The sequence below is a fragment of the Streptopelia decaocto genome (genome assembly GCF_964273445.1).
Source record: "Streptopelia decaocto genome assembly, chromosome: 2".
NCBI classification, from domain to species: Eukaryota; Metazoa; Chordata; class Aves; order Columbiformes; family Columbidae; genus Streptopelia; species Streptopelia decaocto.
The window spans coordinates 26,683,750-26,698,298 of NC_138655.1; the positions used below are offsets into that span (position 1 = coordinate 26,683,750).

At 35.7% G+C, this 14,549-nt stretch overlaps 1 protein-coding gene across 1 annotated transcript in view; it reads right to left on the bottom strand.

The window, feature by feature from the left end:
* Positions 1–14,549, bottom strand: part of SLC26A7 (solute carrier family 26 member 7) — a gene marked incomplete at its 5' end in the record, with an annotated part of 66,520 nt that overhangs the window by 35,106 nt on the left and 16,865 nt on the right. The window contains 3 exons of the mRNA XM_082046305.1: positions 3,269–3,429; positions 9,398–9,574; positions 13,687–13,797. Of these exons, the coding sequence (XP_081902431.1) occupies positions 3,269–3,429; positions 9,398–9,574; positions 13,687–13,797 (449 nt within the window). The remainder of the gene's footprint in view (positions 1–3,268; positions 3,430–9,397; positions 9,575–13,686; positions 13,798–14,549) is intronic.

Sequence of the window (14,549 nt, forward strand, 5' to 3'; positions counted from 1 at the left end):
TATGAAGAAATTTTTTGTGTTATTATATATTTAACAAAATTTTAAAATACAGCAATCATATATTAATTGAGCTGTTTGCCTCTTGTTTTCTATTTTTATTGTAAGTTTTGTATAAATCTTTTTAATGGAAATGATCTGACAATATTATGAGGAATCAGTGAATATTTTGGCAATGTAAATTTGCACATAAGTGAAAAAACAATATTCTAATGTTGCACATACATATAAATGGACACTGAATGTCCCTGTTCTCATGGGAAATGAATGGTTTTGATGTCCACTATATTTTCACATACTTCCATAGGGTAATAATGAACATTGTAATGGTTTATCTTCTAGAAAGAACTTGTATTCTGATGTAACAATGAAATCCTCTGAGCTCTTTTTTTTTTTTTTTTTTTTTTTAAGGTACACATGAAAACCCAAAAGATTAATTTTAATATTAGTATAGAGGCTGAAGCAAACAAAACATTTAAAAGAGCATAATAGTTAAAACACTTAATACAGCTTAACAATAGATGACCTCATTACATTCTCAAAAATATTCCATTCTGATTTTTGCTAGACGAATACAATACACTGTAGGAAAAACGTACAGGCAACTATAGTGAACTGTACAGGGAACAAACTGGAGGCGGGGCGGGGAAAAAGGTCTGATAGTGGGAACCTGTATGTTTTCTTCAGCTAGGTGCAGCAGCACCGCAAGGATTTTGCAACAGACTTGCAACACAACCACACAACCACAAAAGACCCCATTTTGCAAAGTAGGTTTGTTCTGTTGCAGGAGTATATTTTGCAGTGCTGCATTTTCTCAGAAACTTGTGGAAGGATAAATATATCTACATATGGATAAAGGGCAAATATATATATGTTTTTATGTTTTCAGATACTACATAAAACTTGATGACACATTTTTCGTCCCTTGTAAAAATTAGTTCTTTACAGGTAGTCCTTCCTCACTATTTTTCTTCTTCACTTTCATCTTACCATTTCCATTTATACAATACCAATCAATGCTTCAATGTGCAGCTCAATTGAAGTGTTACAAACCACGTACAGGGAAAACGAAATTTAATAAATTACATAAACTATGTGTAAACACAAAACTCCCATAGGCTCAACACCACTGTAGCAGATTTGTTCTCCATATGCAAAGTTCATTTTTACACATTTAATCATGATCTCACTTGCTATAAAGAGTCCATTTCACTGGCCTTCTTTACTTTCAATCCTCCTATCCCACTTTATTAAACATTCCTATTCTTGTTTTGCGAATCCAGAGGCTGCCTGAAGCAAAGCAATTGGCTTCGTGAGTGGGAGGTGTTTTGGAATGGAAAAAGAAAAAGAATATAAGCAAAAATACTCGTTGTTAGGTCTCAAGCATTTGCAGTAAAGAGCTCATGTCTGGAGACACATGACAAATTTGCCTTTCACTCTCTGGTTACATGTGCACACTAACATATATCTAATTAGTATAATTTTCATATAAAACTACCACCACACTAAAAAAAAAAATGTTAAAATATTAATCCGTGGTTATGACTGAGATACTGGACCTTCTTAAAGTAATCCATAAGTCTGAACAGCTATCAGAAACTTATTTTTATGGTAAAATTGTCCATTCTAAATATGGAGACATTTTATTTTTTCTATTAAGTTGTATAGAGAATTTTTTTGTTTGTTCATTTGTTTTCACACAATTCAGAACCTCAAAAAAAAAAAAAAGAAAATTTTCATTTGGAAGATGTTCAAAGGGGGTTGATTTCAAAAGTAAAATGAAGGGCAAGGAACTTGTTTCAGATACATTAAAAAATACAAGGGATAAGGGAATAGATTTCTTTCAAAGCATTTGAATGACCTCATTTATGATATCATCAGCACACCACCATGGAAACACTTCTTCGTGTCACTGCTGTTCTTTATTATTGCTCATAATGTATGTTCTGATTATGTCTTGGCTCTGGTATTTAAGACCAGTCGTCTCTACAAGTTGACAGTATTCCTATGTGTATGTATAGTCTCCATGGAAACACCATGAAAAAGAGGCTAGTCACATTTTATATTAAGTGGTATTTATGAAAATATTTTTAAAGAATTAAAAAATATTTTAATATATGATGAATCATTTGTAACAGTCTCACAACTGGCTATGACACTTTTAGTGACATATTTACAAGGCAAACTACTCATGTTTATTACATGCCCCTAATTCTCATTAATAAATTGGTCCTGTAAAAAAACTTACCAACGGATTATCCGTATGAAATTTTGTCAAATTTATAAAATAACATGAAATAACATTCTAAAAAGTGACATCATCTTATCACAAAGTTCACAACAACACATTTCCCAAAATAATAAGAAAAAATAAAGAGCAGAGCAGAGCAAGAAAATATAGTGGCTAACCAGATGAAGCCTAACTTCATCTGGTAATCAATGCATTAATTGCTATCAGTGCAATGTAAATATCACCTCAGCAAGTAAATTAAGCTTTATTATGAGCGAAATATCATTTTGACAGATACTCTAGTAATACTATTAATGTTTCTGCCAAGAGATTATGCTCAAAACACCTGAATTAAGGGTTTGCTGGAATAAGTTACCTTAAATAATACGTTCTTCTCTCTTTTATGCAATAAGATTATACAACTTTGTCCTTTAAGGTTTCAGCCAACAATATCTACTTTCCAAAGGGAGTGACCATAACACTATATGAAAAAGCTTTGTGCATTTGATAAAAATTACCTTAAAGATATATACTTGCTGTGTTTATGGCAAAGTAAGACCACATCATATAGCAGTAGGTTAATTTTTACATGGCAGATCCACAAACCATGGGTCATGTTCCTTTTACCACAATGATCATCAGGTTTTGTTCAGCAAAATATGAAGAAAATATGTTGAGAATGAGATTTGGAATATATAATACTATATCCTTCCCACATGCTGGTACAGAAAGAGTTAACCCTCCCTGTACAAGTGTGTAATTGCTCAGGTTAAGGAATGGAATTACTGATGGTGTAATGCACATATCTTAAATTGATTACTGTATTCTTTCAAAATAAGACTCCTTCCTGCTGATCCTTCATCAGGTTTTCCTAACCTCTTCTTACAAACAGACAGAGTGAGATGAAGGTTTTGGTAGTACATCTTCGGTTCACTTACACACATCCATAAGAAATTTCTTACACTTATATATAGCCAAATAGTGTAATTATTTAAGAAAATGTTGGCTAGTGGAATAAACCATCTCTTTTACTGAACTCACATGAAAAAAGCCCAGTGGTCCCGATATATATGGCATTTTCATTCCCAGCAGATACTTCACTTGGGAAGTCACAACGTGTGTAGCTGCTCCTGTTGTCATCGCGCTTATCACTGGTTCTGTTAACAAGAAGGTGGCACTACCCAATTGCAGCATAAACATTGCTACCTAAAAGACAAAGGTATGTGTATCAGCAATTATGCAGGTTCCTGATGATAGGACAACCAGCCGGGGTCCTTTTAATAAACTGTAAGATAAGTGAGCACAAGTCTTACAAGGAATGGCTGAGGGAACTGGGGCTGTTTATCCCGGAGAAAAGGAGGCTGAGGGGAGACCTTACCACTGTCTACAACTACCTGAAAGGAGGTTGTAGCATGGAGGGTCTTGGTCTCTTCTCCCAAGTAACAAGCGATAGGACAAGAGGAAATGGCCTCAAGTTGTGTCAGTTGTTCAGATTGGATATTAGGAAAAAAACTTTCACAGAAAGGGTTGTCAGGTATTGGAACAGGCTGCCCAGGGAAGTGGTGGAGTCACCATCCCTGAAGGTGTTTAAAATGTGTTTAGATGAGGTTCTTAGCGACATGGTTTGGTGCTAGAGTTAGGTTAGGTTATGGTTTGACTTGATGATCCTGAGGGTCTCTTCCAACTGAAATGATTCTATGATTCTATGAAGGATGCGTCTAGCTGAAAGTGGAACCCACTGAAGCCATGTGGGTTTACCTGCATTGTTTTACTCCCATCACTAGTTCACCAGACTCTAATATTAGTTTAGTAAGAAAAGCAGGCTCAGGAAAACTGTCTGCGTGCAATGCTTATTATTCTCTCCTGCTCAAATACATGAGCACAATAAACACCATAAAAGTTCAACATAGCAACATGAAGTAAATTAAATCAGAAGGCGAGGGTGGTGCTAAAACTCCTTCCTACTCCACTGATATTTGCCCTGAGTAAAAGGGCTGTATCTTGGTCCAGCTTACCAATTGCCAATTTGATTATATCAGGATTCCAACCTTAGTGATTTCAACAGTTACCAAATTTATTAGGTGCTAAGCTACGAGGATATGAGTCACATGGTGAAAGCCCCATCATCCTGTGGAGCCCCAGGTTTCTGTGCCATCAGTTTTCCCTTCCCACCCAGTCACACAACTGCTTTGCTCCTCCCGTGGACCCTTTGCCTCCTGATATCCCAGTGACCCCATGCATATGTTTCAATATACAATGATACTTGGTGCTTTCATGCTACATTATTGTAACAGCAAATACATCAAGTATTGCCAGTCCACTACCTCTAGTTATAGTACATCAGCTTCATACACCGAGGTCTCTGGTTTTCAGGTATTCCAGTAAGGGAGCTCCAGAGCTTGCCTCAGATGATGGAGGATATAAAAATACTGATGTTCTTTACAGAGAAACAAGGATGTTTGTGCAGTTATGTGTTCTGTTTGAACAAACTTTATAAACTTATATTAAAAGGAAACTATTTTAAGGACATTTAAAATCTGCATTCTGTGTATCTGAGAAATACTTGAACCAACTTGAAGTAGAATATGTGTATATAATCAGAAATTCTAAAACAGGAAGAGAAATTCAACACCCAATTTCATAAACACAATTCCATATACAAGCTGGATTTCTCTGCTAGAAGATAGAGTAGACTTTGGCTCAGTTATATTTCACCTTGAAGACTATTTCAGCTTTTTTGCAACTTTTACAGAACTTATTTCAGTCTATGGACATATAATGAAAAAATAATATTTCTCTCTAATCAAGGAATCTGGACTACATCTGAATCTACCAATATTGTAGATACTTTATAGGAATATAGGAGAAGTATCCAAAGTATTATTCTGTACTACTGTGTTTTCTCCCCTTATCCCAGACTGCAATCACACTTTTCCTCTAAAGAAAGAGACTTGACAGCCTTTAGTTCTTTGGACAAGGTTGTTATACACCTATAGATACTACTGTGGTTAGCATAACACTTAATCCTTTTCTGATCCATATTAAGATATTAAGTTACATTTAAATTATATCCCCTTACAATGAGTTCTGAATATTCAATAGATAAAAAAGCAGTTTCTTACTTCTATAATCTTTTGCATTTGCTATTCTCTTGCCTGAAAAAGTTACATGCTCTTGGCACAGAGTTGATTGTTACAATACTTTCTAAGAGGACTATTTTGTGTTTACCATACTGAATATCATCCATCCTGAATATCTCACAGTCTCTTTTGCTTTATTTTGTTTTGTTCTGAAGCTAAAATAATAATTTTCAAATGTTATCAACCTTTATGCCTAAACACCATTTATTTTTTCAGCATAAATCTGACCTGTATTCAGCAAGCTACAGGTTCAATAGCACAAAAGAAACAAAAATACCCAAGTGAGTGGCTTTTAATTTACCACAGAAACCTCTAGTGAGAAATTCCCTCTTCCATTTGGGAGATTAAATCTGAGGGTTTTTTTCTCAGTTTCCCACTAATAGCATGTGAATGGCTCTGCACTACAATCAGCATATTGATTGCCATTCAATATTAGACCCCAGTAACGATAATTACCGTTATACCCTCAGTGAGCAGTAATTTATTTAGTCAGGCCTAAAATCAATAATTACTAACTTCAGATATTTTGTTTAGCTGTTTGTTCTAACAGTGTGCCTATTCATGTATTTAAACAATGTTCACAGTAGTAAAGTTCAATAGGAAACAAATTCTCCATTCCCTGGAAAATTCTGGTTTGTCTTCTAAGATCAGTTTCTATTGTATGGATATGAAATTTCTAACTGTGTAATAGCTGAGTTTCCAGAGAATTAGATGAATGTTTATTTAGCTGTGGATTCAAAACCACAGAGACAATAGTGTGAAGTACATAATATCACAGAGAAACACCAGTTAATATTAGCATTTCAAAGAAAGTTATTATGGTGAATTATGGGGAAATGGTGTCAGGACTGCAGAACTTAGCAACTTCAGCATTGCTCTCATATTTGCTTTTTTTTTTAACTGCAATTATTTTACTTTAAATCTTGTGTTTGTGGAGGTTGTGACCTTACTTCACAGGTAGTAACTAAAAGGTCACATTTCAAACATACTTTTTACTGTTTATGTAAAATACATCCAAACCATGAGTATGATTTGGGGTAGACAATTTCTGCAGCCACTCAGGTAAACAAGCAGCAGCCTGTGCTGGTCCCCCATCACTCACTGCAGAAGGGAGCTCAGGACTTCCAGAAACAACGGCAATGCTATATCAGCATGTAAATCCTACTCTTTATTGGCATCGTAGTTAAATAAATGTAATGTGCATCTATATGTCTTCCATGGTGAAGATCTAACAATGAAGCAAACAGAACAGAAAACATCAGGAAGGTGGGTGTAATTTTCAGCATAAGCTGGTATGGGAAATTCCTGCTGTCCTTGCAACATGAGCAATGTACATAAACTGTTTAGATAAAGAGGGGACAAAAAGTTGCTTTGAAGTAAGCTTCCCAAATCTAATAGTGTGTGAGTTTCTTTGACAGATATATTTAATATTTGCAGCATTTATACAGGCCCAGATCGACTCTCCAATTAAACCCACCATGCTTGGGAACAGACACACAGTTCACAGCTTGGCTGCCACCACTTTTCAGCATAAACACCGTTTGAAAGTAAGCTGAGCTGAGAGCACATGATTGCATCACATGATATTACGTCATAAAACCTTTCACCCACTAAGCAATAACCTGTAGAAAGTTCAATATTCTTAAAGAAATTTCTACTTATCTACTTTATTCTTGCTGTGGTCATAATGTAGATTTCCCATATTGTTTTTTTATATATTGTATTATTTTTCTTCCTTCTTAATGCAGAAAAACGACAGGGAAAACTGAAGTCAGAACAGCAAAATCATAAAGTACAAAAAATGCCAAAGGTAAATAAATTTTGATTATTTGTACTAATACCAGGTTTTTCCTACACTGTAAAAGGAACAGAATTTTCACATATTTTAGGATTGTCTCCAGAATTTTTCATTTATCAATATTTAGGTCCTAGGGGCTGGAAGAATATTTTAGAGAGAGTAAGATCACACTAGAAAATGTGGTTTAAGAGGTACATGGCTATAGTTCCTTTGTGCAGCTTTTTCAGTACACCATACTATGTTAAAAGGTTCGTTAAAGAGTAACTTTCTTGAAATAAATTTTGCTTTCACCAGTTATACAGTCTTGATTAAATTCATATGAATGAAATTAGGAGCTGTCAGAGAAAGGAAAAAAAAAACGACACAGGAGAAAGTGGGGGAAAGCAGCCTTGAGCTAATGCACAGTAAAGGAGAAGAGATCATAGAAACAAATTATAAAAGCAAGTGATGAGATGGAAGAGATGGAAGGTGGGACTTGTGAAAAAAAAAATAGAAAAAATTAAAACTAAAATTGAGGATACAAGAATGATAATGCAATGGGAACCTTACCTTGCAGCTGTCTTTACTGCTCCACAGTTTTACCCTGACATGTAGTACAGGAGAATGGGGATTTAGCCAAAAGAAGAGAAATGCGTAACTGCAAAAAGTAAAGCTCTCAATTTCATTAATTCAAGCCCTTTTGGTTCTTGTCCACTTTCAATACTTTCTTCCCATGACAACGTGCTCAGTGTATTATTGTTAAAATTCCACTCTCACTGTGTAGTCAATCTCACTTTATGGCCAGTAAAAATTTTTATCACATAACGAGAACTTTGGAAATCATTAGTTGCAATATTTCTCTCCGCAGTAATCAAAAGGCTGATATCATGTTACCTGATGCATGAATACAGTTTCTGAGAATGAATTTTAAACCACCCAAACCTCCATGTTCTGGAAAGTGCAGCTTTTTTTCACCATTAAACCAAACAAGAAGTGGTGGTGCTCTTTCTGATCATTTGTTGCATGGGCTAAGAAGACAAGGTCAGCCACAGGGAATATCTCTTGGAAGGAAACGGTACAGACTGTGAGCCTCTCATTTAGTATGTTGTGTTGGTTATATCAAAATCAGAGGCTGCAGAACTGAAGGCATCTATGGACCATCTGGAGAAAACAGACACGGACAGTTCAGGTTGACTGAGTCACCGACTTAAAACTCTACTTGGCCTATTTCAATGGACATTATAATGTCCAGCTCTTAAGTTCATAGTGGGTGTTTTGAGAGTGTTTTGTAGCTTCTAATGGTGTATGGAGAGAGCAAAATACATCTTTCTGGGGTCCTTCTGGACTAATATATAGCATGCTGTACTGTAAAAGTGGGAACCAGGACTCCCACCCAGCCTAGTTTTCCTTTTCAAGATGTAGAACATGAGCCTGCAGAAGTTATTTCTACTGTGAAAGAAAAAGGAACTCTTTTCCTAATTGTCACTGTGTAATAAAGACTCATGTTTATACTTCATTAATAGCTATGTATAGCACAGAATAAGGCACCACAATTTTCCCCACAGGGAAACAAAGCTTTGGACAAGAATACTAGCCTTACAAAAATACACTTTGTATTCAAATGTGCTCCTTCATTATTAAGCAAACTAATAATAGACCATGTAAATTTGTTCTTCAGATAACCAGAAACGTTTTTTCTTTCCAATACATCAGCAGCTACTTACATGTAATTATTTAAAATACAGTAACTGAAAATCTTACCAGTAAAAATTTAGAAGAGTGGAATGCAATAAACAGCCACTTCTCATTTAGAGAAGAACAGCACAACTAAAGCCTGTAGTACTGTGGTTCTGAAGAAAATACAACTGTCAGTTTGTTTGTTTGTTTGTGGTTTTGTTTGGTTGTTTTTTTGGGGGGGAGGGGGTGTTTTCATTTGTTTTGTTTTGGTTTTTGTTAGTTTTTTCTGAAAGAGAATGGAAGAGAGCACCAACAGCAGCTGAATATTACATTAGAATGTGGTTTTACTTCATATTTGAAGACCCTAGGCGCATGTGTAGACAATTATTACATCTCAGCAAAGAAGCAGCAAATTCTTAAAACACATAAATTCCATCATACATGAACATCAGACCAGACCCATGGTCAGTTTTTCCCAGAGAAGCGGGGGGAAAAAAAAAAAAAAAAGTGTATTACAAAAGTCATAGCTGTCACAAACGCAATGCATTAGTAGCATACAGAGCATGTGTTCACCACTGACCTGAATGATTCCACCTAGAAATGAAACTGCTGCTGCAACTCCAATTCGCTGCATTTCAAATTCTGACAGGCTCAAAATTCCAGAATTATTGTTTGTAGTGAAATTAGCACTGGCTGAAGGAACAAGACGCTCGACTGCGTTGGCAGATATTAAAGAAGTTAAAGCAAAAGTTCCTATAAAAAGAGCCACATATTAGTCACCAATAATTCTATATATGACTGTACTCATCACTCATAGTCTCTTTTACAAAATTTGTCCCTTAGGAGTAAAAGTGCCATTTTGTGCATTCCTGTCATGATAAGAACAATTTTTAAGGTGATCTTTTTATGTAACACAGATTTCTTCAAGTAAAATACCATTTGTACAGGCAGATAAAATGTAATTTTTGTGTGAACTTATTCATTTAGCGTGTTAACAAAAGAGGTTCATACAGAACAATTCACAATGATGATATCAAGTTATCAGAAATGCTTTTAAGTCACCCTGGATGTGATGAAACAGCTTTTTGTTTGGGAATCCCAAATGTTCACCATTCGAATTTCTAGGGCAATTAATTCAAGCTATGTATACAGTTCCTAGCCCATTGTAGTTAGCAGATGTGTAGATGCAAAACCTCAACAATTTATGGTCTAATAAATGCAGGCAGATTAAGAGATAAATATTTATTTGCTGAGAGGTAAAACAATTTTAATGACACACAGATAAGGATGATAATCCAGTTTTAAAAAGCACATGCACATTCATGCAGAGCTCTAAGAGCATAAGAGATGGTCTAATCTGTCAGTCCATCTTGCACAGTACTTTTCTTCCAGCTATGGCAATCGACAGTGTTACCCAGGGAAAGCACACAAGCCCGGCCATTTTCTGCAGGCCATTCCTCTCATAATCTGCCAGCATCCATACCTGTTGTGTTAGGGAAGTACATTTTTATCTGGCCCTTCTAGATTTTGTTTATGGACTAGTATTGATGAATTTGTCAAAGCTTTGTTTGTACCTGCTTGTATTTTCTGCCTCCACAATATCCTCTGGGAGCAGGTTCCAGAACTTCACCATTTGCTGTAGTATTTTCTTTAATCTATATGTTTAAAGTATTTTAAATTGATCTCTCACCAGTTTCACGGATGTCTCTTTATTTCTACTGTTGTAGAACCTGGTGAACACAGTTCTACCTTCATCTTGGCCTTCATAAATTAAACCTTGTAACTTGAATTCATTGGGAACTTACCAGGGACATTGAAAAATGGCCACTAAGTCTGACCTTTTGCTTCTTATCCTTTAACCTGCTAATAATTAATAGAAGGCCTTTTCTTCTATCACAAGGGCAACCTAGTTTTTTTAGTACTCTTTGGTGTGGAACCTTATCAGTAGCTGTTTGACCACTCTGATATCTCATATTCAAAGAGTTTCCTTTTTCCATGTGCTAACTAACACTCACACAGTACTCTAGGAGGTTAGTGAGGTAGGATTTTCCTTTGCAGGAGTCATATTAACTCCTCTCCAACAAACTCTGATTATACATATCTTTCAGTATTCTTATTTTTATTATAGACAGGTCTGCATTTCCTAGGATTCCCTCCAGAGCCTTTCTGACAGTGAAATTACTCTACATTGGTAACTTGACAATCCTGTGGCCTTTGTCACAGAATGTCCTGCTACATCTTTGTCAGAATGGTGTCCCACCAGTTTCCTTCCTGGCATCCTGATTTTGATGTGTTTAAAGAACCTTTAACTACCAGATTGATTATCCTCTCCATGGCATTCTTCAAATTCCTTCTTTTAGCCTTCTAAACCTCCTGCACGTTTGAACTGCCACACTTCATAGTATTCCTGCTCACCTTATTCTGCCAAGTTTCCCATTTTACAAGTGCAAACTCTTCCCTATGACAGTCTTCTTCATTGTCCTGTTGAGTCATGAAGGGGTTTTGTAATCACATTTTGTTTTTTGAAACGTTACTCCTTTTATCTGGGCCTGTAATACTTTTTTTTCAAGCAATGCTCAGGATAGTTGTAGGCATTTTGCTTTTCAGATTGTTCTTTTTTCTTTTAAATCTGTTCTCTCATTTTTGTTTAAAAATCAAACAAAATAAAAACAAAACAAAAAAAAACCTTAAAATTGGATTTGAAAAGAGTTTATGTAAAATATTATCTGAAATGAAAGATCTATATGTGGTATTATGACAGATGAAGCTGTCTCAGGGAATTCTCCAAGATAACATATACCAAAAACAGACAAGAAAAAAGTATAGCATTTAGTTGTTCAGGTAAGTAATCTTTTAAAGTAGATCAGCTGTCTCACGGAAGAGACATTTCAAAATGAGTAAAAGTTGACAGAACTGGCCATTGATGAATTTTCCATTTCATGATGACATGACTGACTTCACTAACAAAGGGCACCTTTATAACCCATATACGTATGGAGAGCCCTGCTGACCTTACAGAAAATGCTGGTAGGTGAAGAGATTGTCACTGACGTACATGAGGAATTACAGAGCATTTGGGGACACAAGGCAGGCAGTACAGCTCCAGTTCAGGCTGCACGCCATAACGCCTTAACCCAGGCTGGTGGGATGAGTGCATGAGACATTTCTACTGAAAGGATCAACAGCATATGTCACACACATCTATTGAAACAAAAATCTTCATGACTGCAAGAGCACTGTTTTGTTGCCTTTTTTTCTCAAGATTAAGTTCTGGAACAGACACCTGTGAAAGGAATAGGTTTCCATGCCAAGGACTGTGCTGGAATCCACAGCCATGGAGCTGTGGGACTGAGTAAATCATTCTCTGTACAGTATACCTCCCAAGGATAAACCAACAGATTTAACAGCTTATACTTATTTATTTTATCATCTGTTTTCCTTACTAGAATTTATGTCAGCCAGATACTTATTTATCTGCTTTCCTATACATGATCATATGATAGATCCTTGTCTTTCTAATCATCTTACAGCAATAAACTGCTGACAATATACTGCTAAATTACTCCATTTTGAAACAGTTTTTTAATAAAGATTAATGTTTTAATAAGTGTACTAATCTATCTCAATCTATACTCAAGATTCAAAATTATTTTCTTAATTCTAAATTTTCACTTTTTTTCAAATCTTCTGTTTTTTAACGTGAGCTGAGTACATTCTATCACTTATTACAGCATAAGGTCACTAACAGCATCCACAGATCCTTCTTTCAGCTTTCCTTTTGCTCTAAGACAATTTACAACTCTTCAGCAATTTTTAATAATTTAACTGACTATTTTTGAACAAAAAAGGTGCTTAAAATATGTGGCTAACTTCTAACTAAAAGATTGCACACACTCAAGTACATATATGTGCGCAATTAGATTCTTCAGAGTTCATTTTCTGTGTGATTATCCAGAACCATCTTTCCTCCTTTCAGGAGCTTTTCTCCTCTACAAGGAAAACATATTCCTCCCTGCTTAACATTTCTGACAACCACAGAGGCTGCTTTCCTCTAGCCAGCCCTACTGTGCTTTACCAGTGCACCTGTCTCATCCTTCCTGCAAACTTCAGAGGCCACCAAGTTCCCACTTCTGCACACCAAAGAATTTGTGGTTCAATCTCATGAGTAGTATTTCCAGAAACCATAATTTGGTTTCTTTGGAATTAGAAACAAAGTATTCACCAACCTATTAGGAGATTAAAGACCTTAAACTCCTGCAGCTGTTGTTGGCTCTGCTGAGGGTAAACAAGTAACTCATAACTACTAGCAGAGTAGCCAGGGAGCACCTTTCACTGCCTACCTAATTACTCTGCAAGTGGACAGGAGTTGAACTGAACTTATTCAGAGAATCTCTAGCTTTGATACAATACCAGGTAATAGGCACAGAAAGCTGCTTTTCTGAGAAATGCAGGGTTTATGTTTTAGACAGGTGGGAAGTAATGTGTGCTTTCCATTGTTTAAGAAGCAGTAGAGCCTTTTTCATTCCCGTTTGCACATATCTTATTAGCTGAGCCCTTTGTTAAAATCTTAGCCTGAAGCAGATTTCTAAGGTAGATTTAAAATGCAAAAGCCCTAAACTACGTTTATAAAGGAAGTGTCAATACAATATAAAATTATAATGGCAGGAGTAACTCCAATATATTCTTAATGAGGCTCTTTAAAGTACTTAATCTGGCAAAAAATAGTTGTAAAAAGAAGCACAAAAACATCTTTTTTTTCTGTTTAGTCTTGGATAATTTTCCTTCCATTGATCTTACAACAACAACAAAAAAGTTCAGTTTCCAATTCTTTATTTCTGAAAATGTTTTTACAAATAGACACTTACCTGTCACAACATGACGTCCCATTCCAAATATGGCATAAATAATGACAGGAAAGAAAGAGCCATATAAACCAAAAACTGGATGGACTGAAGACAGAACTGCAAAGGCCAAACCTATAGAAAGTTAAAAGGAATTACTTCAGTATATGAAGATAAAACTGTTCTGCAATCTTTTTTTTTTATTATTTTAATGAGGAAACATTTACATCTTTATTAAAAGCAGGAAAAAAAACGCTTTCATTTACAAAAACCTAGACCATAAGCCAGCCAGGGCACAATGAGAATCAGGAAGAACTGTGGAAGGTCTTTCATTTATTGCCTGTCATCAGAATCCTCACACTTTCTTCCGAGTCTTGGTCACCAGCAGAAACAAATGGCTTACAGATACAATCTATGGCCCCAGCTACCATCTTTCCAGGTTGTCTCCATCAATGGTTCCAAATATTTTTTTAATAGACAATCCTCTCAGGAGGAGGCAGCATTGTCTCATCCCCACCCTCACAAATGTGGGTTTGAGACTGCCAAGGCTCCAGGCAGTCAGATGGTTATTTCTTAGAAACAGCTCAAAACCTATGATTTTGGTTTGGATAGAGCCCCTTCAGTCTGCTTTCTTCTAATTTCTTGAAAAAAATAAAATAGTCCAGAGTTCATTGTCTTTAGGTGCCTGGGTATTTTAGTCCTTTAGATATAAACACTTTTTTTCATTATATAAATCTGTCAGTCCAGAAACAGAAAGTATTTGACTTTTATGTTGAGGTGGAGAATGAACTGAATTGGTTAGGATTTAACTTTGCAGGATTACTAATTAACTTATTTGCTTAGCTATAGAGGATAGCATCCATCTTTTTCTTAGAAAGACTCAGAAT